The following is a 26,390-nucleotide window of genomic DNA, read 5'->3' as shown; positions in this document are numbered from 1 at the left end:
AATTAAAGAATCATGCACGAATGAATTGTATATCTATATTTTTTGTCTTGTAATTTTCATTTTTAAATATAGTGTTTGCGTTTGCTTATTTTAATCCAGTTCCCAGCTGGCTAAACTCTGTCTAGAGTGGATGGATGGGATGCGGGGTGGGGGGATAGGATCCCCCTCCCATTGGCATTTCCAGCAGAAAAATGGTTTGCTCTGGGTTTGGGGGCGGTTTGTGCTAATTACTCTTGTATTCTTGTACATTTTGTTCTTTCTGCTGCTCTTGAGTATTGTATCGATGCCAGAAATGGGGAGTTAAAGAAAAATATTAACCCCAATAAATTGTTACATTCCAAAGCCTGTTGCCTGCCTTGTGTGTATGTGACTCACTGTGATTTTGAGAGGTGAGTGGTGATGTTTTAACCTGCCAAGGGAAGCAGTGTTCACCCCATCACAAAGTTACTTACAACTAGCTTGGCCAAAGCACCAGAGAATATACTGCAGATAACAGTGAGGAGTGTTGGAAAATGGACTAGAGGTCTTAACAGGTCTTTTGTGCTTTAATTTTTAAGTAATTGGGGACAGACTAGCAGAGCTGTTAACTTGACTCTTTAGGTAATTTCCACGTTTAAAAACAAAACAGCAGCAAATACAAACGAAGAACAAAGATAGAGCCAAGCCTCTGCCCAAAAACACAAGAAACTGGACTGCTGCTCTCAGAGGCAGGGGACACGGACAGACACACTGATGTTCTCCTCTGGAGCCATCCATTCACCTGGAATCCCAATATGACTGTGGCAACAAGTGACATGCTAACTACCTGGACAAACCTGACGGCTGTTCTTGATACTGGTTCATACATAGTTCTTGGACTTCAAAATCTATTGTAACTAGAAGAAGAGGAGTTGGAAGCCTCGTGTCCTTTTTCTACTAAAAGCAAAACAACAATCCCAGCATTATGATGTGGAAATGCCCAACTCCTGCCTCCTATTTAAAATGCTTAATGAGAGGCATATTGAAAACCCATCTGGATGTGGGGCAAGGCAAGTCTATTATCATGTTTCCCCTCCCTTTGTCTTCAGTGCTCGCTGCAATTTGGCCTAGAAGAGCCTGTGAGCACCAGATCTGACCACTAAGGCCTGGTCTACATTACATGGTTGGGTCAGCACAAGGCAGCTTACATCAACTTAGTTGTGGATGTGTCTACACTTTTAAATTTTGTTCCCGCTGATATAAATGCCCTGGTACAGCAACTTAACACCACCACCTCCCTGAGTAGTGGATAGTCAAGGTTGATGTAATTAGGTTGACGCAGTGTCAGTGTAGATACTGTGTTACTTATGTCAACTGTTACTGGCCTCCAGGAACTGGCCGACAATACCCCACAGTGATCACTCTTGTCACCGTTGTGAACTCTGCTTCCCAGGGGCTAGGTGGACAGGAAACTGTTGCTCCTTTTTAAAGCCCCACAAATTTTTGAAATTTCTTTTCTCGGTTGCCCGGCTTGGCAGACACCTAGCAACACTCCATTGTTATGTGCAACTGCCCATAGACAGGAGACAGAAGGTTTTGTACTTCCTGGGTTTGTGGGGAGAAGAGGCAGTGCAGGCACAGCTCCGATCCAGCTGTAGAAATGTTGACATCTATGAGCAGATTGGGCCATGCAGGAGAAGGGCTAGAAGAGGGACCAGCAGCAATGCTGCATGAAAGCCAAGGAGCTGTGGCAGGCGTACCAGAAGGCAAGGGAGGCCATCAGTCTGGTGCGGAGGTGCATCCTTGGGAGAGACCCCACACCCGAGAGCCCTGTGAATACTTTGGAGGACCCAGGTCACAGGCCCCTGCCATGAACAGCGAAGAGGAGTATGGGGGACAAGCAACCAGGGGATCCAGCTGCACAGTGAGCCAGGATATGTTTTTGACTCCAGCACAGTCCAGCCAGTTCTCACAGTCAAAGAGTGAGCCTGGTGCAGGGGCAGGAACCTCTGGTAAGGATGCAGTTTGTTTTGAAATTACAGAGATGGAACCCCCAAACTAGCAGGACACATCTGTTGATTTACTCTTTTATTTATGCTCAAAGAGATAATGAAACAATCAAGAGACGTAGAGTTGCTATCCACTTCTCATCCCCCTCTAGAATTAGGCAGAAGGGACCATGCAGAGCAGTTTGTTTATACTCTTCAAGATGTCTTGTGAATCCTCCACAGAGCTTGTGATGAAACTCTGATGGAGGCACTCTGCAATCCTCTGCCGAAGGTTTCTGGGGAGTGCTGCCTTATTTCTTCCGCCACCGTAGAACACTTCCACACCACTCAGTGATAACTGCAACAGGCACCATTGCAGTACCTAGGCTAATAGCATATGTGCCCAGGTGGCATCAGGATGCCAGCAGTAGCTGTTCTCTCTGCTTCTTTTACCCTCAGAAGTGAGATACTTGCTAAAATCACCCCTGCCAGTGGACAACAGTGCCACTATTCAGTTCTATTACCCTATACAACTATATTAATAGCTGTGAGCTATCCACCTTCATTTCCCCAATCATCCCCACAGGCCATATACTCACCATAGCTGGTGCTGTAACAGACGCAATGTTGTATCAAGCCCAAGGAGAAGTGAGAATGCAGTGCTCACAACTTTTGGGGATCAAGAGGAGTGAGTCCAGTATCCTAAGGTTTGATTTCTGTTGTGAATACACTGACAATGGCACCCCTGTGTGTTTGCAGCTGCTGTTGGTGTGGCCTTTACGGTCTCCCCCTCCACACCCACAACGCCTGAGCCAGATAAGGAGGAGAAAGGAGAGGACTCAGGATCATATGTTCTAGGAGATGTAAGTCTATGCTGCATCCGAGGATGACCCTTGCAAACAGCTTGGGGAAGGAAGGAATGGAGAGGAGAGGGAGATGCACCAGAGCATAATGGTGCTTCTGAGGCAGCAAACGGACCTGCAGGTCTACCAGAGTCTGCAGGATCTAAGAATCCCAAGCTTACCTCTCTGCAGCCCATAAACAACTCAATGTTGAGACCTCCTTACACCGCCCCTCTACATTCCACATGGCATCAAGGACCACTGCACTGCCCCTACCAATCCAATCCGGGGGACGTTAAAGACAATCACAGCTGCACATTCACTGACCTGTGAAAGACACGGTTGGTGTGTGCGCACCTGAAATATAAAATGACGGTTCTTTCCCCTTTGTAAATTGTTCCTTTAATTTATCAAGTTTTATAAAGTTCTAAATGTTTAATACTTTGCCTGGTTCATGTTACAGAATAAAATTCTATTTTTTGAAACATAATTCATCTTTATTTGTTCACAACATATGCGGGCTGGTGCTGAGCTTGTCTGACACTCATCAGTTTCCTGTCTCAGAACCCACATCATTCTCAGACAGTATTACAAGGTGCATTGGCAGTGTTGTATTACTGCACACACAGCACTCATTACGAGATTCATACTGGGCTGCAAAAGAGCAAGGCCAGCTAGAGCACACTACTCTGGCCCCTCATAAAATGGTCTTTCAAAGCTTCCCTGGGCCATACAGCTCCATGCTGAGCTCTTCTTATAGTCTTTGTATCTGGCTGTTCATATTCAGCAGATAGCCATTCACTTGCCCTCTAGCCTGGTGGAAACTTTTCCCCCTTCGCTTCACAGATATTATGCAGCACATAGCTGGCAGCTATAATCTTTGGGATTTTTTTCATTGAGGTCCAGTCTCATAAATAGACAATGCCAGCAACCCTTCAGATGACCAAAGGCACATTCAACTGTTCTGCACCTACCGAGCCTGTAGTGCAAACGGTCCTTGGTGCTGTTGAGGTACCTGGTGTACAGCCTTATGAGCCATGGGAGCAAGGGGTAGACTGGGTCTCCCAGCATCACTATAGTATTTCAACATTCCTGATTATAATCCACCAGTTGGAAAAAAGAGTCCCTGATTGTAGCTTTCTGAACAGTCTTGTGTTTTTAAAGATATGCGCATCATGCACCTGCACGTTCCCTGACCAGCTCCCAGTGATACCAAGAAAACATCTCTAGTGATCCACCAGTGCTTGCATTACCATAGAAAAATAGCCCTCTCTCTCAATGTACTCTGTGGTTGGTGCTAAAATAGAGATATGTGCGCCATCTGTTGCCCCACCATAGTTCAGGAAGCCCATTGCTGCAAAACCATTCACTGTGTAGTAGGAGGCAATTAATGGCCCTGCACACTTGCATGACATCTGCCCCTGTGATGGATTTCCTGACTGACCTATAGTAATTGTTATTGCAACTTAACACAGTCCAATCACCACTTGCTTCTCAACTGACAGCATGGCTCTCATTCTGGTGTCTCTGTGCTGGAAGATTGGGGTGAGGTTGGCACACAGATCTAGGAATGTGGCCTTGCACATCCAAAAGTTCCGCAACCACTGCTTGTCATCCCAAACTTTCTTGACAATGTGATCCCATCTGTCAATGCTTGTTTTTTGGGTCCAGAACCATCACTTTACCATTTGTAGCTGCTCTGTGAATGCTGCCAACAACCTTGAATGGTTTCTTTCTATGTCCCACAGCCATCATGTTTCCTGCAGACCCTCTGGCAGCTCTGCAAATACTGCAGGATCAGGTGCCCTATGCTCACAACACTCATGACAGTAGTGCAGAGCTGTGCAGGCTCCATGCTTCTGTCAGAGATGGTGGCCAGTGAGGAGGGGGACACAGGTTTGTGAAGATTTTGAAAAGAGGTGTGAAATATTACGAGATGGAGAACACTGCCTTATGGGAAGTTGAACCCATGCTCCCAGTCACCCCGGCATGATTCATTTTGGCCCCATGAGGCATTGCAAAACTTCCCAAACACCCTGCCTTGGATGGCGATGAGTTGCACAGTAAGGTACCTACCCATGGTGCACTGCACTCTGCTTGTGCATGTGCACAGTGCTCCTTGTATGGATGCAATGTAATAACTGCAGCAGCTGTATTCCAATGTAATTTAGGTAGACATAATTTTGTAGTGCAGACATGCCCTTAAGTCTGTGTCTTTTCAAAGATTACCTTGCACAACCAGATGTAAGAGGATAGGTCCTGGTTCGGCAAATCATCCTGGATGACTAGATGCAAGATTTATGTCATAGAGCTGCTTGCCAGCCATCTAGATTTTTGTAGCACCACTCAGGAGTGAGATAACACTGGGAGATGTCAGCTTGCATAGCAGGTGGTAGCTTTGGTGGTACTGATAATAGCATTGCCTCTTTCAGTTTCCCAGTTGTGGAGGCAGAGTTTGATCCATGTCCCAGGCTTCATCCTTGCTCTTGGACGTAGGTATCAGTCCTGTTTGAGGTTACAAAACATAAAAACACTAGAGGGACTCAAGGGAGAGTATCACCCTCTGGTTGGTTGTTGCCTGGTGCCACAGCTCAGCCAATCCTCTTCAAAGTGGACTTGCCCCATCCCCTTGGAGGGGTACTTGAATCAGTATTCCTGACCTGGGCTCTCTGTGCCTTGGTGGAATTTAAGTACTGATTGCTACCCAGGAGTAACACTTACTTTGGGAATTAAGTGTTATGTAATCTAACACTCCATCTACACTACACCCTACTTTCAGCAGGGTGTACTGTGCAGGCAACACCACAGTAAAAAGCACATTGTTCACGCAAGGAAAGGCTCTGGCAGGGGAAAATCTGAGCCTTTTCCTTCAGTGCCGCCTCTGCTAGAGCTTTCCCTGCTACTGGAACCTTTCCCTGTTGTCGGAGTCTCTTCCTGAGGAGGTGAAGGACTCCAATAGTAGAAGGCAGCAGGACATTATGCTGCTAAAAATAGCAGTGCAGATGGGAGGCACTGCTTGGCCAGTAGAGAAAGTGTAGAGTATGTACTCCAGGTATGTATCTATGCCCTTCAGGTATGTCTTTACTAGCTTAATCCATGCCTTACTGTCTGTGCTGCTAGTGCTGTGTATACCTGTGCTGGGGGGCTGTGTGTGTATGCACAGTATCTGACACCAAAAGAATCTTGCGGTGTAGACACTCCCTATTTGCTATAAGCTAGGGGTTCTCAAACTGGTGGAGTCAGGACCCCTCAGAGGTGGGGTGGGGGGCGAGGTGTGGTGTGTCCTTAAGGGAAGGGGTGGAGTGGGGGTGGCATATGGGGCAGAGCCGGGGGTCGAGCACCTCCCCAGCACAATGGAAAGTCAGTGTCTGTGGTTAGCAGAGAAATAATGTCTGCTAATTCTGCATAAGTCTTGTAGTGTTCTTTCATAGGTTCCTCAGGGTTTTTCCTAAATGGATTTGGGGAGTTCTGTCGTGCATCTGGAATAGCCCTCTGATAGCACCCAGAAAGATCAGAGCTGCAGGATCATGCCCAAGGTTTCTCTTTTATAGTTGAAACAGGTTAACAAGCTGACAGTCATCCTCACCATATGGGCTTTGATGAAAAGCAAATGCCCACAGGCTGTGATCCTTATCCAATGAGCCATTCAAAGATAATCCACTTAGTAATAGCCATTCAAACTACAAAGATGGTTTGCAGGTGGTCCACAATGTAGATTCACAAGTTTCAAAGAGAGATAAAAAGAATAAAATTTCTATTTCACTAGTTTCATCTAAATGCCAACACATCCTTTTTGATCTAGAAACAATTGAGTACAGTAATGTAGCATTACAAGACATGAAAAGGATTTAGTAACTACAAGCTAATTTGGTTACATCGATACACTTCTAACAAGATGTAGGTAAATACAGACAAATACAATTAGCATTTACTCTTGATTATCAACGCAAGTGAATGGGCCTATGTTTACCAGCCCATTTGAGATCCCTTTGTTACTTATACACAATAAGACAATTGGCCTGACTATATTGCAATGTCTCCTGAGATGCTTTTAAGGTTCATACATAGGTTATTTGGTCTGCTGTTTTCAACCTGACCTGGTTTGCCAACATCACAGCCCCAACACAAAATTGATGCAGAAAGGGGTGTCCCAGACACTGCTGGGTGCATCTTCCCCTTTCTTGACGATGCATCTGCACTACATTTTTGTTCCCTTTAATATGAATTATGTTCCAGCGAAGCAACCGGGAATTGGTTCCCTTAGCTCTATGCAGCCATATGAGAGGTGCGTGATCTCTTAATATGGTGAACCTTCTGTTGTACAAATATAAGGGTATAAGTTGCTTAACAGCCCACACAGTTGCATAGCATTCTTTATCTATTGTTGCGTAATTTTGCTCAGCTGATGTTAGCTTTTTGCTTAAGTATGCTGTACTGATGCTGGCTTTGGTGGGACACTTCTGAGAGTGCCAATTCAGGACAAATTGCTTAGAGCAGTTACAGCCCAAAGCTGGGGTTCTTTTAATTACTAAGGCACATCAAACCAGCCAAACAGAGAGGACTTCAGTTTCACCCCACTGACTAACTAGAAGTCATACAAGCAATTCCCTCAGCTACTCCAATTCCCTTGTATCACCACCAGCACCACTCCTTATGGGGATGAAAGGTTATGAAAACTAATACCCCAGTAAAAGAAAAAAAGGTTCTCCTGATCCCAAAGGACCAAGCCTCTGACCCAGGTCAATATACAAATCAGGTCCTACCTACAAATCACGCTGTTGCCAATCCTTTAGAATCTAAAGGTTTATTCATAAAAGGAAAAAGATATAGATGAGAGCAAGAATTGGTTAAATGGAATCAATTACATACAGTAATGACAACGTTCTTGTTTTGAGCTTGTAGCAGTGATGGAATAAGCTGCAGGTTCAAATCAAGTCTCTAGAGTACATCCACAGCTGGGATGGGTCATTCAGTCCTTTGTTCAGAGCTTCAGTTTGTAGCAAAGTCCCTCCAGAGGCAAGAAGCAGGATTGAAGACAAGATGGAGATGAGACAGCTGCCTTTTATATTCTCCAGGTTTAAGAACACCTCTTTTTTCTTACTGTGGAAAATTACAGCAAAATAGAGTTTGGAGTCACATGGGCAAGTCACATGTCCATGCATGACTTAGTTCTTTACAGGCAGCAGCCATTGCTCACATGCTGTCTTGAACGTCACCCCAGGTAGACTTCTTATGTGGATTGGAGTCTTCCAAGATCCATTGTCCATTAAGTGTTTTTGACTGGGCACTTAACTTGCAAATTCCTTTCTCAAGAAGCTGACCAAATGCTCTACTAAGGGTTTGGCTACACTTGCAGGTGTGCAGCGCTGAGAGTTAAAGCTGTCTTCGTACAGCTGTGTAGGGAAAGCGCTGCAGTGTGGCCACATTTGCAGCCATGTTGGGAGTGGTGCATTGTAGGCAGCTATCCCACAGAGCACCTCTTCCCATTCTGGTGCCGTGGGTTGTGGGAAGGCGGCGGAGGGTGCTGGTCATTCTGCTTCCTGTCCCAATGCCCTGTGATGCATCACTTCACATCCCAGCAATCATGGTTTTTCCGTCCACGTTTGGCGCCATCTTGACTCTCTCAACGGTTTCTGTGCAGTGTGATTTCTGTGGGAAATGGAGCCCGAACTGCTGAGGAATATGCTGACAAGTCTCGCCAGCACGTCACGTTTGGCAGTTGTGCTATTCCTTAAGATCCAAAGTGATGAGGAGTCCGACGATGATAGCTAGTCGCGTGATGCGTATGACATGAAATTGCTTGTGGCATTCACGGAAATGCTCAGCACCGTGGAACGCCGCTTTTGGGCTCGGGAAACAAGCACTGAGTGGTGGGATCACATCGTCATGGAAGTCTGGGATGACGAGCAGCGGCAGCAGAGCTTTCGGATGAGAAAAGCCACATTCATGGGACTGTGTGCTGAGCTCTCCCCCGCCCTGCGGCGCAAGAACATGAGATTGAGAGCTGCCCTGCTGGTGGAGAAGTGGGTGGCTATTGTAATTTGGAAGCTGGCAACTCCAGACAGCTACCGATCAGTCAGGAACCAGTTTGGAGTGGGAAAGTTGACCGTTGGAATCGTGTTGATGCAAGTTTGCAGGGCCATTAATCACATCCTGCTAAGAAGAACCATGACTCTGGGGAATGTGCAGGACATTGTGGATGGCTTTGCACAAATGGGTTTCCCTAACTGTGGAGGCGTGATAGATGGGACACATATTCCTATTCTGGCACCACCCCACCTAGCATCCAAGTATGTTAATCGGAAGGGGTATTTCTCCATGGTTCTCCTGGTGCTTGTGGATCACCGTGGGCGTTTCATTGACATTAACACAGGCTGGCCCGGAAAGGTGCATGATGCACGCATCTTTCGGAACACTGGCCTGTTGAGGAAGCTGCAGGCCAGGACTTTTTTCCCAAACCGGATGATCACAGTAGGGGACGTCAAAATGCCCATTCTGATCCTTGGAGACCCCGCTTACCCGTTAATGCCGTGGCTCATGAAACCATATACAGGGAACTTTGACAGGAGCAAGGACCGGTTCAACTACAGGCTGAGCCGGTGCTGAATGACTGTGGAGTGTGCTTTTGGCCGTTTAAAGGGGTGCTGGCAATCTCTGTATGGGAAGCTAGACTTGGGGGAAAGCAGCATACCCGCGGTTATATCCGCGTGCTGTACCCTCCATAATATTTGTGAAGGGAAGGGTGAAATATTCAGTCAGGCATGGACCTCCAAGGTTCAACGCCTGGAGGCTGAATTTGCACAGCCAGAGAGCAGGGCTACTAGAGAGGCCCAGCACAGGGCTGCAAGGATTAGGGATGCCTTGAGGGAGGAATTTGAGGCTGAAGACCAACAGTAATGTTTGGTGCCTTGCACGGGAGTGAAGTGCAGTGATTACAATGTTAGTAGGAATCTCTGTTTCCTAAGCTGATTTGCAGTGCCTGTTTCTTTCCTGGGCTAAAGTATCTTTGACTTTCTGCAATAATAAAGACTGTTTTCAAAGCCAAGAATTCATTTATTGAAAAGAAAATATCTTTATTGACAGACACACAACTTTTTGGGAACCTAAAAGGGCAGGGGGGTGGGGTGGGGAACTGCACAGTCACAGGTTTGAATATGTCCTGTCTGGAGTGCTGTGCAATGACTACTGCACTTCAGGATGGCTATACTGCATGGTGATGGGGGTTGAGTGCAGAGGGTAAGGGTCGTAGTTCTCAGGACTGGTTGGTGAACGTACAGGTGTTGGAGGCAGCTGATGGTGGTAAGGACCTGGATGCTGGGGAAGGGGGTTTTGAGCTGACATTGGGGCACAAGGGAAAGAGCTTTGGGACGGGGGGGGCCACGGGTGCGGTAGAGCTCTGCCTGCATGGCTACAAGCGCCCGGATAGAGTCCACTTGGCGCGCCAGGATGCTTATCAGCTGCTTTGTGCTCTTCTTCCTATCCGCTGCGTTTTTCTGGCGGATTCTGCTTTCCCCTTCCCTCCAGTCCTGCACTTTTTGATTCTCTGTGACAGAGTGCTTAAGGAGTGTAACAGTCTTCACAATAGCATAATTTTCCTATCCCAAAGAGAGTGCACATAACCCACAGGAGCCCCGAAATGGTGAGGAAGGGGGACTGATTGCTTCAGGGCTCTACTGTCCTCTGGGTTTCTGTGCGTTGGGCAAAGCAAACAGCTGCAGGGGGCACCTACACTGAACACTATCCCTACATTTTCCACAGGAGTTGATCCTGGAAGATATCTCGCTGCTGCGGGTCACCTGGGAATCACGGGAGGGTCTTCTACAGCAATGCGGATTCTGCCCTGGCCCCTGTGCAGCTTGCCTGTGTGCAGCAATGGTGCCCCCACCCCTCGTGGCACAGTGGCGCGGACGTGTTAGCCTGACTGGGACAAGGACCACAGTGGCTCTCCCAATAAACTTGCGCAAACGCATTGCCCACGCTTTGGCTGAAACTTTTGAAGAGATTACCGAGGCTGATTACCGCGACGTGATAGACCACATCAATGCACTATTCTGCATCTAAGCATGCATGTATGCAGCCCTAACCCTCCCTCCTCTCCCGAAAAATTTCCATCATGAAAATAAAAGCTACTTACCAGGAACTCGCTCCTCTGTCCTCCACCAAGTACCGGCTGCTGCGACTGGCTACCTTCCTTCTGGCTTGAGAAGCGCTCCTGGCTGCATGCCTCCAGGGACTCCAGGGTGTCTCCCCCCACCCCAGTACCCTCACTCTCGCTTTCCTCCTTCTTCCCCCGCTCTGAAGTGTCCATCATGGTCCTCGGATTGGTGGTGGGGTCAACCCCAAGTATCGCGTCCAGCTTTTTGTAAAAATGGCAGGTCGTGATGGCAGCGCCTGAGCGGCGGTTTCCCTCATGGGCTTTGCAATAGGCACTCCGCAGCTCCTTCACTTTAACCCTGCACTGCAGCATGTCCTGGTCATGGCCCCTTTCCAGCATGGCCCTTGATATTTGCCCATAGGTATCGTAATTCCTACAGCTGGAGTGCAGCTGGGACTACACAGCTTTCTCCCCCCAAACACTGAAGAAGTCCAGCAACTCGCCATTGCTCCATGCTGGGGCTCGTTTGCCACGTGGAGCCATGGTCACCTGGAAAGATTCACTGATTGCACTCCACACCTGGCTGAGCAAACAGGAAGGGGATTTTTAAAATTCCTGGGGCATTTAAAGGGCGGGTCACCTGAGGCCAGGGCAGTAGAGTTTGAACTGATGAGCAGAGTAGCTGAACAGGCATTCTGGGATACCTCCGAATACCTCTGGAGGCCAATAACAGCGCTTTTGGTGGCCACACTGCCGGAGTAGTGCTGCATCAGCAGCGCTATAGTCGTTATTCCCCAGGCCAAGGTGGAGTACAACCAGCGCTGTAGCCAGGGAGATACAGCGCTGTATGTGCCTTGCAAGTGTGGACAGTGAGTGAGTTGCAGTGCTGTAAAGCCACTACCAGCACTGCAACTCTCCAGTGTAGCCAAGCCCTAAGGCTTCTTGGAATCAAAACACATTGAGATACAAGTACATAGCCAATATTCATAACTTTAAATACAAAAATGGTACACAAATACGTATAGCATAATCATAACCAGCAAATCATAACCTTTCCATAGACACCTTATATGACAAAATTTGTACAATATTTGCTGCAAATATATAACAGTGGTTGCATCAACAATCTATACGGTTACAGATTCTGTCAATAACGTCACATATGCAATGAGGTGTTTCTTACCATCCTCCCCTTCTTACATGAGCACTGCCCCAAATCCAGTACTGGAAGCATCCAAGCTCTGAAGGAATGGTTTCTCAAAATCAGGGCTGGCTAGGACAGATTCTGTAGATAAAGCTTCATTTATGCTCTGGAAGCCCTGTTCACAGTCCTCTGTCCACATCACCTTGTCTGGTTTTCCTTACTTTGTAAGGTCTGTTGTGGGAGCAACAATGTCCCTGAACCCCTTTACAAACCTCCTGTAGTAGTTGGCCAGACCAATAAAGGATTGGACCTGCTTCTTTGTTTTAGGGGCAGGCCAGCTTTTAATGGCTTCTGCTTCCAACAGTTTGGGGCGAACCAGCCCACTGCCCACTCTGTGTCTCTGGTTTGATACCTCTGAGGCTCCCATTTTGCATTTAGAAACTTTTAACAGTCACGTTGTCTTCCCTGAGCTTTCGTAACAGTCCCTGTGTGATTTATGTGATCTCACCAAGAGCTGCTGAAAATGGCTAGATCATCTAGGTAAGCCCTTACAAAAGATTCCAATCCCTGTAGGACTTCACTTATGAGCCAGGCCATCACAGGCCATTGGGCATATTTACTGCTAATAGTCAAAGATCAATTAATTGCCAAAATTAGGCTATCCCATCATACCATCCCCTCCATAAACTTATCAACTTATCATGAATATGGCTCCTGAATTCCGCAATCCAACCAGTAAAAACTTTGAATTCATATAGACCAGATTCCACTATGAAAGCAGATTTTTCTCGAGTATCAGCATTTAAGAGAATTTGCCAGTACCCTTGAGTTAAATCCAGTGTGCTTATGAATTTTGCTTCTCCAAGTATATCTAGCAGCTCCTCTATTCTGGACATGGGGTAAAAATCAAGTTGAGTGATAGCATTCAGCTTCCTATAATCCACACAAATCCTCAAGGTTTTGTCTTTTTGGGGTACCATCACAATAGGAGATGCCCCTGGGCATTTGGACCTAGTAACTATTCTCATTGCTAACATGCTCTCCACCTCTTCCTGAATCTGTTTCTGCATTTCTCCCTTGGCTCAGTAAACCCTGCTGGGAGCTGGGTGGGGACCTGTGGTTTGAATGGAGTGCATCTTCTTGCTAGTTAACCATGGCCGATTTGAGTATGTCTGCCTATGATGTTTCAACAGAGCTAATATTTCCTCCTTTTGAACTGGAGTTAAACCCTCCTCCAACTCAATACTTTCAAGCTGTGTCTCCGCTTTGCTCTCTGTAACCATATCAATTAAAGAGACAGACAAAGCAGACGAAGTCTCTTCCTCTGCTCAGCAAATCATATTCACAACTCTATCTACTGACATACGCTGTTTGCACAACTCCTCTGCCAATGGGGCTTCCTCACATTATAGGTAACATCATTAACTCTTTCCACTACCTCCTAGGGTCCATTTCAAATATCTTGCATTTTATTCTTTCTCATGCAATCTAGCACAGGCAATATATCTCCAATTTCAAACACCCTTTCCTAAGTATGCCTATCATACCAAGCCTTCTGAACTTGCTGGCTTTTCCTAAGATTCCGCTGAACCAAATCCATCATGGCTTGTAAATTCTGTTTAAACTGAGACACATACTCCACCACTGGCTGCTCTGTCTCCTCAGGATTGCCTTCCCAAGAATCAGGAATCATATCAAGGCATCCCCTGATCTGCCTTCCATGCAGTAGCTCAAAGGGAGCAAACCCTGTAGATTCTTGGGATACACTCCTGTGCACATACAGGAAATATGGAAGCAAAATGTCCCAGTCATTCTGGGGCCTACTCACATGCATTTTCAGCATAACTTTCAATGTTCCATTGACTCTTTCCACCATACTATTGGTCTCTGGGTGGTAAGGAGCCATAGGCACCAACTCCGTGGGTCCTCTAGGGCTGGAGCACGCCTGGTGAAAAATTTGTGGGTGCTCTGCACCCACCGGCAGCCAAGCTCACACCACCCCCACCTCGCCTCCTCCCCTTCCAAGGGCACTGCATCCCTTCTCCTCCCCCTCCCTCCCAGCACTTCCCCCCTGCCCCCACCTAACAGCTGTTTGGCGGGGCTTAGGACTTTATGGGAGGGAGGGGGAGGAACGGGGACGTGGCATGCTCAGGGGAGGAGGTGGAGAAGAGATGGGGCAGGGGTGGGCACTTTGAGAAAGGGGTGGAATAGGGGGGCAAGGGCGGGGCCAGGGGCGGGGAGCAGTTGAGCACCGACTGGGCAGAGGGGAAGTCAGCACCTATGTAAGGAGCAGCTTTTCTGTGTTTAACTTCACACATCTCCCATAACTGCTTAAAAACAACAGACATAAATTTTGTCAGACTGTGGTGCAAATTTTATCTTGGAAAATGCATTCTGCTAAAAATAGTAAGCAGTGCTGTAGCCACTGTCTTTGCCTCAATATTAGACAATGCTGCAGCCTCAGGGTTATCTGGTAGCAAAATCTACCAAGATAAGAATATCTCTCTTTCCATTATTGGAAGATTTAGAGAGTGGTTCCACAATATCCATAGACACTTTTGCAAATGCCTCCCTGATAATGGATAACGGCTGCAGGGGTACCTTACTAGGTTCCTTTGCATTTCTAACGTGAATCACAGCTTCTGCAATAATCCCTTACTGTTTCAAAAAGATAAGGCCAGTAGAAATTTTGCTTTAGCCTGTCACGTGTTCTGTCCACTCCGAGGTGCCCTGCAAATGGACCATCATGAGCTAACTTTTCTATATCTCTCTGGTATCACAAGCGGTTTGCAAATACTACCACAAGGATGCTTTTTCCCTGGAGAGATTTACTATAACAAATCATCTTGTATGAAAAATCTGCCTTTCTCTTCCCCAGCTAGGGCTTGATTCTGAGCATCAATTCTGGCCCTCTCTAATGAAACATCATTTTTCTGCACCATAATAAACTCCTTCTGTATTCCATTCAAGTTCAGAGCCATCTCTGACATATCAGACAAATTCTTAGTCGGCACAAGCTGAGACACATTCTCTGCCTGTTCACAGTTTCCCTCACTGACATCACACAGAGTATCTGCATCAGAGTCATACGTTCCCTGTGACCTGGTCACGATGTTAACCTGATTAAACATAGTTGAAAGATCATTACCAATCAAGATATCAGCAGGTAACAACTCTCTAATATGAACCAACATATCACCTTCAAAACTTTCCCTAGATTCTGGCCAAAGGCACTTTTACAGAAACCTCAGAGAGAGACAATACGTTCACACTCTTATCTTGCAACAAAGCAGTTCCTCTCTGACCAATTCCCCTTTAACTAAAGAAATATCAGATGCAGTGTCTCACTATCCTGTACACATAATTCCACTGACCTTTGCGCACTTTATGAATTCCTCATTACCCCTCCACATCTCAGTCCTAATATAATTTGAGGCTATTTTCCTCTTCCACTACCTCATTTGGAATTAAAGTGCGAGCATTAACACCTGCAAGGTTGGTGTTTGTACTCAAAGTGGCAGTGTTGGTGCTTATATGGTTAGCCTCTGTATTCAGAGTAACAGCATTGGAATTCATTATGGGTGCAGATTGTGGGGTGTTTTTAAGATTTGGACAATTCGGTTTTATATGACCAGGGGTCCCACATTGGTGTCAGATAACCTGTTTCCCCTTAGGGTGAGAGGTTTTATGTTCTGGATTCCCAGTAGTCTTTCTAATAAAGTTGGAGTTCTTCTTTGAGTGATTGCGCATGTGTATTCCACAATATGTGTGTGCTCGCCACGTGCACCAGTGCCGGAAGTTTTTCTCCTATCAGTACCCGTAGGGGAGTGCCCCAACAACCCCTGGAGTGGCACCTCCATGGCACAGTAGAAGGGGCGCTGCGCACTCCCCCCACTCTCAGTTCCTTCTTGCCGCCAGTGAAGGTGCTTTGGAACTGCTCTGCTCCAGCTTCGCTGTAGCTCATCTCCGAAACTGCTTGTTTGTTCAGTGTATGGTGCCTGTAGTTAGTTAGTTGTTTAGTTAGTTCAGTTTAGCTAGAGCACCCGGGCCGGGGCATGCCCCAGGTTTTAAGTTGTGCAACACTTGTAGGCGATCTATGCCATTGAGTGATCCGCATGCAGACTGTCTATGCTGTTTGGGGGAAACCCATCTCAGCGATTGCTGCACGATTTGCAAGTCGTTTAAGCCTCGGACCAAGAGAGAAAGGGACATTAGGCTCCAGGCCATCCTGATGGAGTCAGCGCTGACCCAGGCTCCGGTGCACCGCTCCAAGTCGGCACCAGGCACCGTGGTGTAGGTGTGTGGCAACCCTCCAGCATCATCGACTAGTCGGCACCACTCCCCATCCATGGGGCATGCCAAGAAAGCTAGGAAGAAGCCTTCTTCACCGCGGCACCAGAGTAAACCTGGGACAGAGGCTAGACCCACGTCAGGCAGTCCTCAATCCCCACCAGCCTCTAGGCCTCCAACTCAAGTGGAGTAGGCCTCCCCAGAGACCCTGCAGGTGGCCCAGGATGTTATGTCCATGCAGGTACCAGGAGCACTGCTGATGTCGGCCCCATGCTCCAGAGGCAAGCCACCGCTAAGATGTCTGCAGTCGCCCCCGGCTTGATACCAGTCTCGGTCAAGGGAATGTTCCCGACGCCATTCACCACCCAGCAACCATTCAGAGCAAAGTCCATGTGGCTCGCCTTTCACGCCCGCCAGGCTGTCTGGTTGGGTTCTGTCTGACTGAGACTCTCGGCACCGCTCCACCTTGAGGAGCAAACACTGACAGGACCGAGGCAGGCGTTGCCATCTTGGAGGGGCTATCGCAGCTGATCATGGCACGAATGTCGATGTCGTTCCCATTAAGCGTCCCGCTCCAGGACCCCACCACAGCACCCCCTCCACAGCCCCAGGCATCGATCGCCAGCATCTCGCCATCATGGGTCCACCTGTCGGAGCTGATTGCGAAGCAGCTGTTACCGACAGTACCAGTCCTCCACGTCGGGATTGTGGTTGGCATTGCTCCTGGCGCCGCCACTCCTCCCGGTCCAGGGACAGCGGCAGGTCGTATGTCAGCCCAACCTCCCTTCATAGTTGTCCATCAATGGGTCAGGCCAGCCAGGCCGAACAGCTGGCTCCACTGGTGCCACAGCAGGTGCAGAGGCATCAGGCCCTGTGGACGTCCAATGGTACCAGTGAGCACCATGGCCCCTGACTCAGCCTCCAGTGGGGGCTCACTCAGTGGCCGGAATCTTAAGAGGACCATCGGCCTCCCTCTCCAGACCTCCGAAGAAGTAGTCAGTCGGACGTAGATCCTCAGCACTGTACCTGGAGACCGACCAGGTGGTGGACCCTCCAGTACTGGTGGACACCCAAAGTACCGCACCGGCCTCCTCACCCTCCCCAGATGAGGTGATTATGGCCCCTCCTCCCTCTGTCCTGCAGGAGGACTTTAGGGCCCACCAAGAACTCTTACAAAGGGCGGCATCAAGCCTCCACCTCCAAGCAGAGGAGATGGAGGAGCCCTCGGACTCCCTGTTTAATGTGCTGTCCTCCTCAGCACGGGGCAGGGTGGCCTTGCCTCTCCATGAAGAGGTGGCAAAAATTTCAAATGCCCTGTGGCAAACCCCAGCCTCATTGGCACCCATCTCTAAGAGAGCAGAACGCAAGTATTTTGTACTCACCAAGGGGCATGAATACTTACACACCCACCCTGCTCCTAACTCCCTGGTGGTCAAGTAGGTTAACCACAGGGAATGGCAGGGCCAGCCAACCCCTATCCTGAAAAATAAAGATTCAAGGAGGCTGGGCTCTTTTGGAAGGAAAATGTCTTCGTCCTTGAGCTTCCAGTGATGGGTGGCAAACCAATCTGTGGGGCTCCCTTCCCAAGTTCGAGGACTCTCTCCAGGAGCACAACAGGAAGGAGTTCTAGGCACTGGTGGAAGAGGACACAGCGGCTGCCAGGGCAACCCCACAGGCAGCTTCGGATGCAGCGGACATGGCCGAGCAGTCCATGGCCTCTGCAGTGTCCAGGAGAAGGGCGTCATGGCGCCTGCTCTCTAGGCTGCACAACGAGGCGTAGACCTCTCTGCAGGACCTCCCCTTTGATGGCAAAGCTCTGTTTCCAGAACAAACGGTTACAAAGCTGCATGGCCTGAAAGACTCCCGCACGACTCTCTAGACTCTGGGTCTCTACATTCCAGCTCCAGCTAAACCTAAGTTCAAACCGCAGCAGACTCCCACTCAGGCCACCCACCCAAAATACAAGACCCCTTATAAGAAGTCGCAAGACTATAAGAGGCGCCCATAGAGGCAGTCTTGGCCTGCCCCAGAGACTGGGCAAGCAAGCAGGGAAAAGGTGGTTTTGATGGAACGTCTGAGGGCGCTCTGCCAGTTCTTATCAGGGATCCACCCTCAATAAAGCTTCCCTTCTCCAATCGGTTGTGTGCTTTCCTCCCAGAGTGGTTGCAGCTGATCTCAGACTGATGGATCCTCAGCACCATCTTCTGGGGCTACACCCTCCAGTTTACTTCCTTCCCACCCAACCCCCCCCACCCCTGTCCCTCCTGGGGGACCTCTCGCATGAGGCTCTGCTTGAGCAGGAGATGGGGTTGCTCCTGGGCCTAGGAGCGGTGGAAGCGGTACCCGGAGAGTTCAAAGGCAAGGGATATTACTCCCGATATTTCCTTATCCCGAAGGCCAAAGGGGGGCTTAGGCCCATCTTGGACCTGTGACGCCTGAACCAATATGTGGTGAAGCTCAAGTTCCTCATGGTCTCCCTGGCCTCCATCATCCCCTCCCTGGATCCCAGGGACTGGTATGCTACCCTCGATCTGCAGGACACATACTTCCACATATATTCGAGGGGCACGAGCACTTCCTCCGTTTCATGGTGGGGCAGGAACACTACTAATTTACGGTCCTCCCATTTGGCCTGTCTACTGCCCTGAAATGTATGTCGGTGGTGGTGGCCTACCTCAGGTGCTGTGGGGTCCAGATCTTCCCCTATCTGGACGACTGGTTGGTCAAGGGCAGCTCCCGGTCGCAGGTGTAGGATCACGTGGCACTCCTTCTGTCCACGTGCGTCACCCTGGGCCTGTTGGTAAATAACACCAAGTCCACGCTAGCCCTAGTTCAATGCATAGAGTTTATCAGGTCAGCCCTGGACACCTTGTCAGCCAAAGCCTCCCTCCCACTGGACAAGTTTGAGACTCTGAAGGGGTTCATCAATAGGGTCACAAGGTTTCCAGTGACAATAGCCAGAGCATGCCTCCAGCTCTTGGGTCACATGTTGGTGTGCACGTATGTGGTCCATCATGCCAGACTCAGGATGAGGCCCCTCCAGCTCTGGTTGGCCTCGATGTTCTCCCAGGCCAGGGACAGGATGGACAAAGTCCTCACGGTACCTGAGCCAGTGATCACCTCCCTATGGTGATGGTCCTCCCCGAGAAACATGCTCCAAGGGGTCCCATTCAGGGACAGGGCCCCGTCGCTGGAGCTGGTGTCTGATGCCTCAGACCTGGGATGGGGGACCCAAGTGGGGAACGTTCAAACCCAAGTCTGTGGTCGGCTCAGGATCTGACTCTCCAAATAAATGTCGAGCTCAGGGTGGTACGGCTGGTGTGCATGGCCTTCCTCTCGCACCTGGAGGGCCGGGTGGTCAGGATCCTCACGGACAACACGGTCTCGATGTTCTACATCAACAGGCAAGGTAGGGCCCGATCTTCTGGTGCAAAGCCCTCAGGCTGTGGGATTTTGGTATAGCCCACGACATCTGCCTAAAGGCCTTCCATCTGCCGGGCACCCGGAACGTGCAGGCTGATCACTTGAGCAGGACTTCTCCTCTCAGCACAAATGGTCTCTCCACCCAGAGGTGGTGCACAGACTTTTCCAAGTGTGGGGAACTCCCCAGGAGCCTGCAACTCAGCAGAACAGTTGCTGCCCTCGGTTCTGCTCCGGGGGGGCTCTGGGATGTGGTTCAATCTCTGATGCCTTCCTCCTGTCCTGGTCAGGCCAGTTTCTCTATTCCTTTCCCCCATTCCCATTGATCGGCAAGGTCCTGGAAAAGATAAAGATGGACAAGACCCGGGTCCTTCTGATTGCCCCAGCATGGCCCAGCAGCATTGGTATGGGACCCTCATGGGCCTTGCAGTTGCTCCACCGTGGCCATTGTCATCCTGTCTGGACCTGCTCTCCCAGGACCAGGGCTGCCTCCTCCACCCCAACCTGGCGGCACTCCACCTCACGGCATGGCTGTTCAATGGTTAGGTTGGTAGGAAAAGACATGCTCAGAAGGGGTTCAGCGCATCCTCTTAGAAAGCAGGCTGCCCTCCACACGCTGAGCCTACTTGGCAAAGTGGTCTCGGTTTTCTAGATGGGCAGACGAGCGGGGCGTTTCCCCGGTGGCCACCCTGATCCATCTTATTCTGGACTACCTCCTTCACCTTAGAGCCCAGGGCCTGGCGCCCTCGTCAGTCAAGGTGCACCTAGCGGCCATATCGGCCTTCCATTCTCCCATGCTATGTCTGGCCAATTCTTTAAGAGTTAGATCGCCTCTTCCCGTATGTTAGGGCCCCTGTCTTGCAGTGGGACCTGAACCTGGTGTTGGCCTGTCTCATGGGGCCCCCGTTTGAGCCGCTAGCCATGTGCTCCTGGTCACACCTCTCGTGGAAGGTGGCCTTCCTGCTTGTGATCACATCAGCTAGGCGGATCTTGGCACTCAGGGCCCTGACCTCCAAGCCCCTGTACATGGCATTTCATAAAGATAAGGTCCAGCTCTGCCCACACCTGTCATTCCTCCCAAAGGTGGTCTCCACCTACCACATGGTCAGGACATTTTTCTGCCGGTCCTTTGCCCCAAGCCCCATGAGTCCAGTGAGGAGCGCCACCTCCACACGCTGGATGTGAGATGGGCTCTGGCTTTCTACCTGGAGCAGACTAAGCTGTTTAGAAAGTCCTCGCAACTGTTCATTGCCTCAGCCGAGTGCATGAAAGGTCGGCAGATCACCACTCAGCGGCTCTCCAACTGGATCACCTAGTGCATCCGTACCTGTTCTGCTCTGGCGCGTATTCCCCCGCCACCAATTGTGAAGGCGCACTCGACTCAGGCATAGGCCTCGTCAGCTGCCTTTTAGGCCCATGTCCTCATTCAGGACATTTGTAGGGCCACCACATGGTCTTCAGTTCACACGTTCACCTCACATTATGAGATCGTCTCCCAAACCAAGGATGACACCAGGTTCGACAGGGCTGTGCTCCGTCCCGAGAACTTGTGAACTCCTACCCACCTCCAACAGATATAGCTTGGAATCACCTATTGTGGAATACACATGAGTAATCACTCGAACAAGAAAAGACAGTTACCTTTTCCATAACTGGTTTTCTTCAAGATGTGTTGCTCATGCCTATTTCACATCCTGTCCTCCTTCCCCTCTGTTGGAGTTGTCTGGCAAGAAGGAACTGAGGGTGAGGGGAGCACGCAGTGCCCCTTCTACCTCGCTATGGAGGCACCACTGCAGGGGTAGCTAGGGCGCTCCCCTACGGGTACTGTTAGGGGAAAAACTTCTGGCACCGGTGCACGTGGCGAGCACCCACACCCAGAGGCAGCTCCAGGCTCCAGCACGCCAAGCGCGTGCTTGGAGCGGCATGCCGCAGGGGGCGTTCTGCCGGTCGCCGGGAGGGCAGCAGGCAGGCAGCCTTCGGCGGCATGCCTGCAGAGGGTCTGCTGGTCCTACGGCTCCGGTGGACCTCCCGGAGGTGTGCCTGCAGAGTGCCTGCTGGCCCCGCAGCTTCGGTGGAACTGCAGGACCAGCGGACCCTCCGCAGGCACGCCTGTGGAAGGTCCACCAGAGCCGCGGGACCGGTGACCGGCAGAGTGCCCCCTGCGGCACACCGCCATGCTTGGGGCGGCGAAATGTCTAGAGCCGCCCCTGCCCACACCTATTGTGGAATAGACATGAGCAACATATCTCAAAGAACGCCAGTTACAAAAAAGGTAACTGTCTTTTTGGTACACTCTAAAACCCTTTATCCCTTTTAAATTGGGGTGCATAGAGATTATCTTTTCCAGGGTTTATGCCCATCATGAACCCCGTTTTCTATGTATTCATCAGCAATTATTTCTGCCTGTAAGACTGAATCAGGTTTCTTATCACAGACTGGTTTCAGAGTGGCAGCCCTGTAGCCCATGAAAGCTTATGCTCAAATAAATTTGTTAGTCTCTAAGGTGCCACAAGTAGTCCTGTTCTTTTATCACAGACTGCTACTCTGATTTCTTCAAGAGCCATCTTTAGCAACTTCTCTAGTGTCATTAGCAGTTTATCAGTCACCATAAGATCCTGCTCCTGTATTCCACTTTTTAACAAAACCAAAGAATTTATAAATACATTCCACATAAGTAGCATTATCAGACATTCTGAGATTTATAAATTTCAATCTATAAAACTCAGGAGTAATCTTAAACCATTTCAACACAGTTTCTTTTAACTTTCTGTAATGCAAAGCCTCCTCTGCCCCCATTTCACTGAACACTTGCTTTGCTTACCAGTCAGTTTAGTTAGGAGAAACGCCATCATTTTTTCATCTGGAATTTTCTAGACATCACACAGAGGCTCAAAGGTGGATAAAAATTCTTCAGAATCTTTATAAATTGGACAGACTTTATCCCAGTCTCTGCTGTTAACAGGGGATGAAATTCCCGGTGGTGGCAGCCTCTGTTGCACTCCCAGGACTTGAATTTAGAGTGTGGCAGCTTCCATCTGGTTTTGATGTGCTTCTTTCTCAACTTGCGGCTGTTCCATTTGCCTCTTATGAGCTTTTTCCCTCCATCTCCTCACTTGCTAGCTTCTCCCTCAGTCGAAGGTCTGCCATTTTTTCTTCATGTTCAAGACACTACTTGTCTGCTATCATCTGCATTCAGATTGCTTCTTCTGCTGCTATTTGATCACATTCCATGAGCAGATCTCTCATCTCCTGATCTGAGATGTTCCCTGTAAGGGCTATTTTCTTACCTTACATACTTTTTAAAGTTCTTTTGTGTTCATAGCCTCATAGGATTGTGACTAACTCATGTCCCTAATTTTTAACCTTTAAAACTTCCTCAATATCAAATTTAAATTTTGGATATACCCATCTAGAGCTTAATCTCCAGGGGGTGAAATAGGAGATTGAAGATCCATCTTTCACAGGCTCAGGAAAAGCAAAATGTGTTTTATGACCAATGCTAATCTAACAAATGCAATAGAAGAGATTATATATCATAGAATCATGGGACTGGAAGGGAACTGAAGAGGTCATCTAGTCCAGTCCCCTGCACTCATATGATTGAATCAGTCTGAACAATCAAAGCTCCAGGCTTGTTGCATGGGTCTCTAGTGTGTGGAAGCATGTAGAAATGATGGCTATCAGCTTTTGCTCTAAGGAGGGGAAAGAAGCAAAGTGGCTTCACTGGTCCACTGTCCAAAGAAATATCACCATTTTGTCCACGAAGGTGAAAAGAGGGGCATGGAATTGGTGGGAGGGAGTGAAGAGGAGAAGGATTTTTCGTTGGGAACAGTTTAGAATGTTAGAATACTTTACCAGACTGTGAGATTGCAGAAGTCATGGGATCACAAGGTCCAAAACATAGGTGCAGCCCTGGAAAAAAATTAGTGGGTGCTTATCACCCACCGGCAGCCAGCTCCCTCACTACCCTTTCCCCCCAGCACCCTCGTCCGCCGGCAGCCACGCTGATCAACTCCTCCCCTTCCCTCCCAGCACCTCCTGCCCGCCATGATCAGCTGTTCTGCGGAGTGCAGGAGAGGCTGGTAGGGAAAGGGAGGAGCGGGGATGGGGCATGCTCGGAGGAGGGGGCGGACCTGTGTGGAAAGAAGTAGGAAAGAGGTGGAGTGGGGCAGAGTGGGGGTGGGAAGAGGCAGGGTGGGGGTTTGGGAGAAGGGGGCAGGACCAGGGTTGGAGAAGGGGGTTGAGCACTCCCGGGGCCCAGAGGAAGCTGGCACCTGTGATCCAGAAACGAAATACTTTGGCCCACCAGTGAAGGTGAACTGCTTAGGAATAAGTCACCTGGAATGAGAGATAGCGAATGCTGGAGAATTCAAGCCAATGGCACAATTAGATCCACCATATTGCAGACACTCAACAAGCTCAAAACTACAGCACCACCACGATGTGGTGGAAAATATCCACATAATTAACTTTAAACACTTGTTTACTTCCCACCCACTCCCCTCTCTTTTGCTGTTTTCCACTCAGAGCCAATGAGGTACTCAAGTGAGCAGGAGCCAGGAGTTAGACTCTCTCAGGTCACTGTGTTCTGGACTCAGAGGAGCTCTGGGGAGCCAAAGGGAGGCCTGTGCTGTGACAAGAGATGTAGTGGGGTCTCTTGTTCCTGGTGTCTTTGGTAACGTTCTAATTCTGAAGATGGCTGTAGCTGGTAGTTTGGTGACATATTCTACAGCCAGACTGCAGGCCTGGCAGCACGAGTCTAACCTCAGTCCAGAGCTGGAGAGCCTGCTGCCTCTACTTTGTACAGTTAAGTAGGTTTGAGGCTTTGGAGAGATGTACTGAAGACTCCGCTCTTCCCTTCTCTCATTCTTTCTCTTCTTTTGCCTGGTTCTGGCAGTGCCCCTTCTCTGTGTAATATTTAGTCGCTGGTAAGTTCCTTCCCATAGAGGGCACCAAAGCCCTCATTACCTTCCCCTCTGATACAGACTTTGCTATGAGGCTTGCCATGAGGTGAGCTGCAGATGTGACCAGCACTAAGGGCTGGTGCAAGGATGTTTCACACCCTAGGCGAAATTTCCACCTTGCACCCTCCTAGGATAACCAGATGTCCCGATTTTATCGGGACTGTCCTGACATTTGCTTGTTTGTCCCGCCTCCCCACTCATGTTAGGTGGTAACTCTGGACAAACAGGCAATGACTCCGGAGCCCGGAAGGGCTAGCACCCTCCCCACCCCCATTCCTTCCCCCATTGGATCCCTCCCCAAATTCCCGCCCCCTCACTGCCCCATTGGCTCCCTCCCCAAATCTGCGCCTCTTGCCAAGCACGCCAGGCCCAGGAGACGCGGGGCTGGGGTGAGTGTGAGTCCGAGTCCGAGTCTGGTCTGGCCCCGAGCTGGCAGGACTCAGGCGCGGTACCTGGAGGGGCAGTAGGGGGAGGCCCGCGGGGCCAGGCGGCGGCTGTTCTCCCCACCTGGGCAGCGGGACTCGAGAGCAGCCGCTTCTGCAGCTCCCACTGCCATGGGGGGAGGAAGCAGCCAAGCACCTGGCGCCCGGGCCCGAACCGGGGCCTGCTGCGGGGACCCAGCAGTGCGCACGTTGCGCCCAGCCCCTGGCCAGCCACGTCTGGGCTGGCTGCCCAGCTGGTGCAATCCCGCGGCGGAGGCATCGGCAGCCCAGCCCCGTTCATTCCCCTGCGGGACCCGAGCGGGATGGGGGGGCTGGGGCCTGCTTCCCCCACTCCGGGGCCGCCCATGGGATTGCACCAGCTGGGCGGGCAGCCCAGATGCGACTAGCCAGGGGCTGGGCGCGTGCTAGGTCCCCGCAGCAGGCCTGGGCTTGGGGGGTTCATGGGTGCCAGAGCCGCAGCCACCGGGCTTGGCCAGCGGCCGCTTCCACTCCCCGCGGCAGTGGGAGCTGCAGCAGCGGCTGCTCCCGAGTCCTGCTGCCCAGGTGGGGAGAACAGCCGCCAGCGGGCCACCTCCTACTGTCCCTCCAGGTACCGCGCCTGAGTCCTGCCTGCTCGGGGCCAGGCAGGACTCACACTCACCCCAGCCCCCCGCTCCCCTGAGTCTCCCGGGCCTCCCTCCAGCACTTGCGGAGGGAGGAGGAATCGGGGGGTGGGTTTTTTTTGTTTGTTTTGCTCTGCCGCCATGTTTTTTCCCCTTTGCCACCGCCCCGCCCGCCTTCCCGCGTCCCGATATTTGACTTGGATGATCTCGTCACCGTACGCCTCCCCCCCCCCGCACCTCTGCCCTGAGGCGTGCTCCCCCACTGCAGCTCTCCACCCTGAGGCATCCTCCCCACACCCCAGCTCATCCCTAAGCTGATTGGCACCGCAAGCCTGGGAGGTGGGAGAAATCAGGGCCGGCGCTTCCATTTAGGTGACCGAGGTGGTCACCTAGGGCGCCAGGATTTGGGAGGGTGGCATTTTGATGCCCTCGGCAGCAATTCAGCGGCAGGGGTTCCTTCCGCGCTCTGGGTCAGCAGCGGCAATTCTGCGGTGGGTCCTTCACTCAGTCCAGGACCTGCCGCTGAAGTGCCCCGAAGACCGGGAGCGTGGAAGGACCCCTGCCTAGGGCACCAAAAACTCTGGCACTGCTCCTGGGAGAAGTGAAGCAGCCACGGCGTGCTCAGGGAGGAGGTAGGGCAGGGG

The 26,390-nt window shown here is 50.2% G+C and overlaps 1 protein-coding gene across 4 annotated transcripts in view; it reads left to right on the top strand.

Moving 5' to 3' along the window:
• CBX6 (chromobox 6) overlaps positions 1 to 26,390 on the top strand; it is a 65,004-nt gene that overhangs the window by 21,655 nt on the left and 16,959 nt on the right. The window contains exon 6 of one of the 4 annotated variants that reach the window (XM_030546497.1): positions 10,547 to 10,583. The exons of 2 other annotated variants lie outside the window; for them this stretch is intronic. In XM_030546497.1, coding sequence (XP_030402357.1) covers positions 10,547 to 10,553 — 7 coding nt within the window. In that variant the 3' untranslated portion in view covers positions 10,554 to 10,583. Of the gene's footprint in view, positions 1 to 600; positions 3,279 to 10,546; positions 10,584 to 26,390 lie in introns of those variants that run through there. One more of the 4 variants, XM_030546503.1, reaches the window with a different exon arrangement.

The sequence above is a fragment of the Gopherus evgoodei genome, chromosome 1 (genome assembly GCF_007399415.2).
Source record: "Gopherus evgoodei ecotype Sinaloan lineage chromosome 1, rGopEvg1_v1.p, whole genome shotgun sequence".
NCBI classification, from domain to species: domain Eukaryota; kingdom Metazoa; phylum Chordata; order Testudines; family Testudinidae; genus Gopherus; species Gopherus evgoodei.
This window is presented reverse-complemented; position numbering and strand designations above follow the sequence as displayed.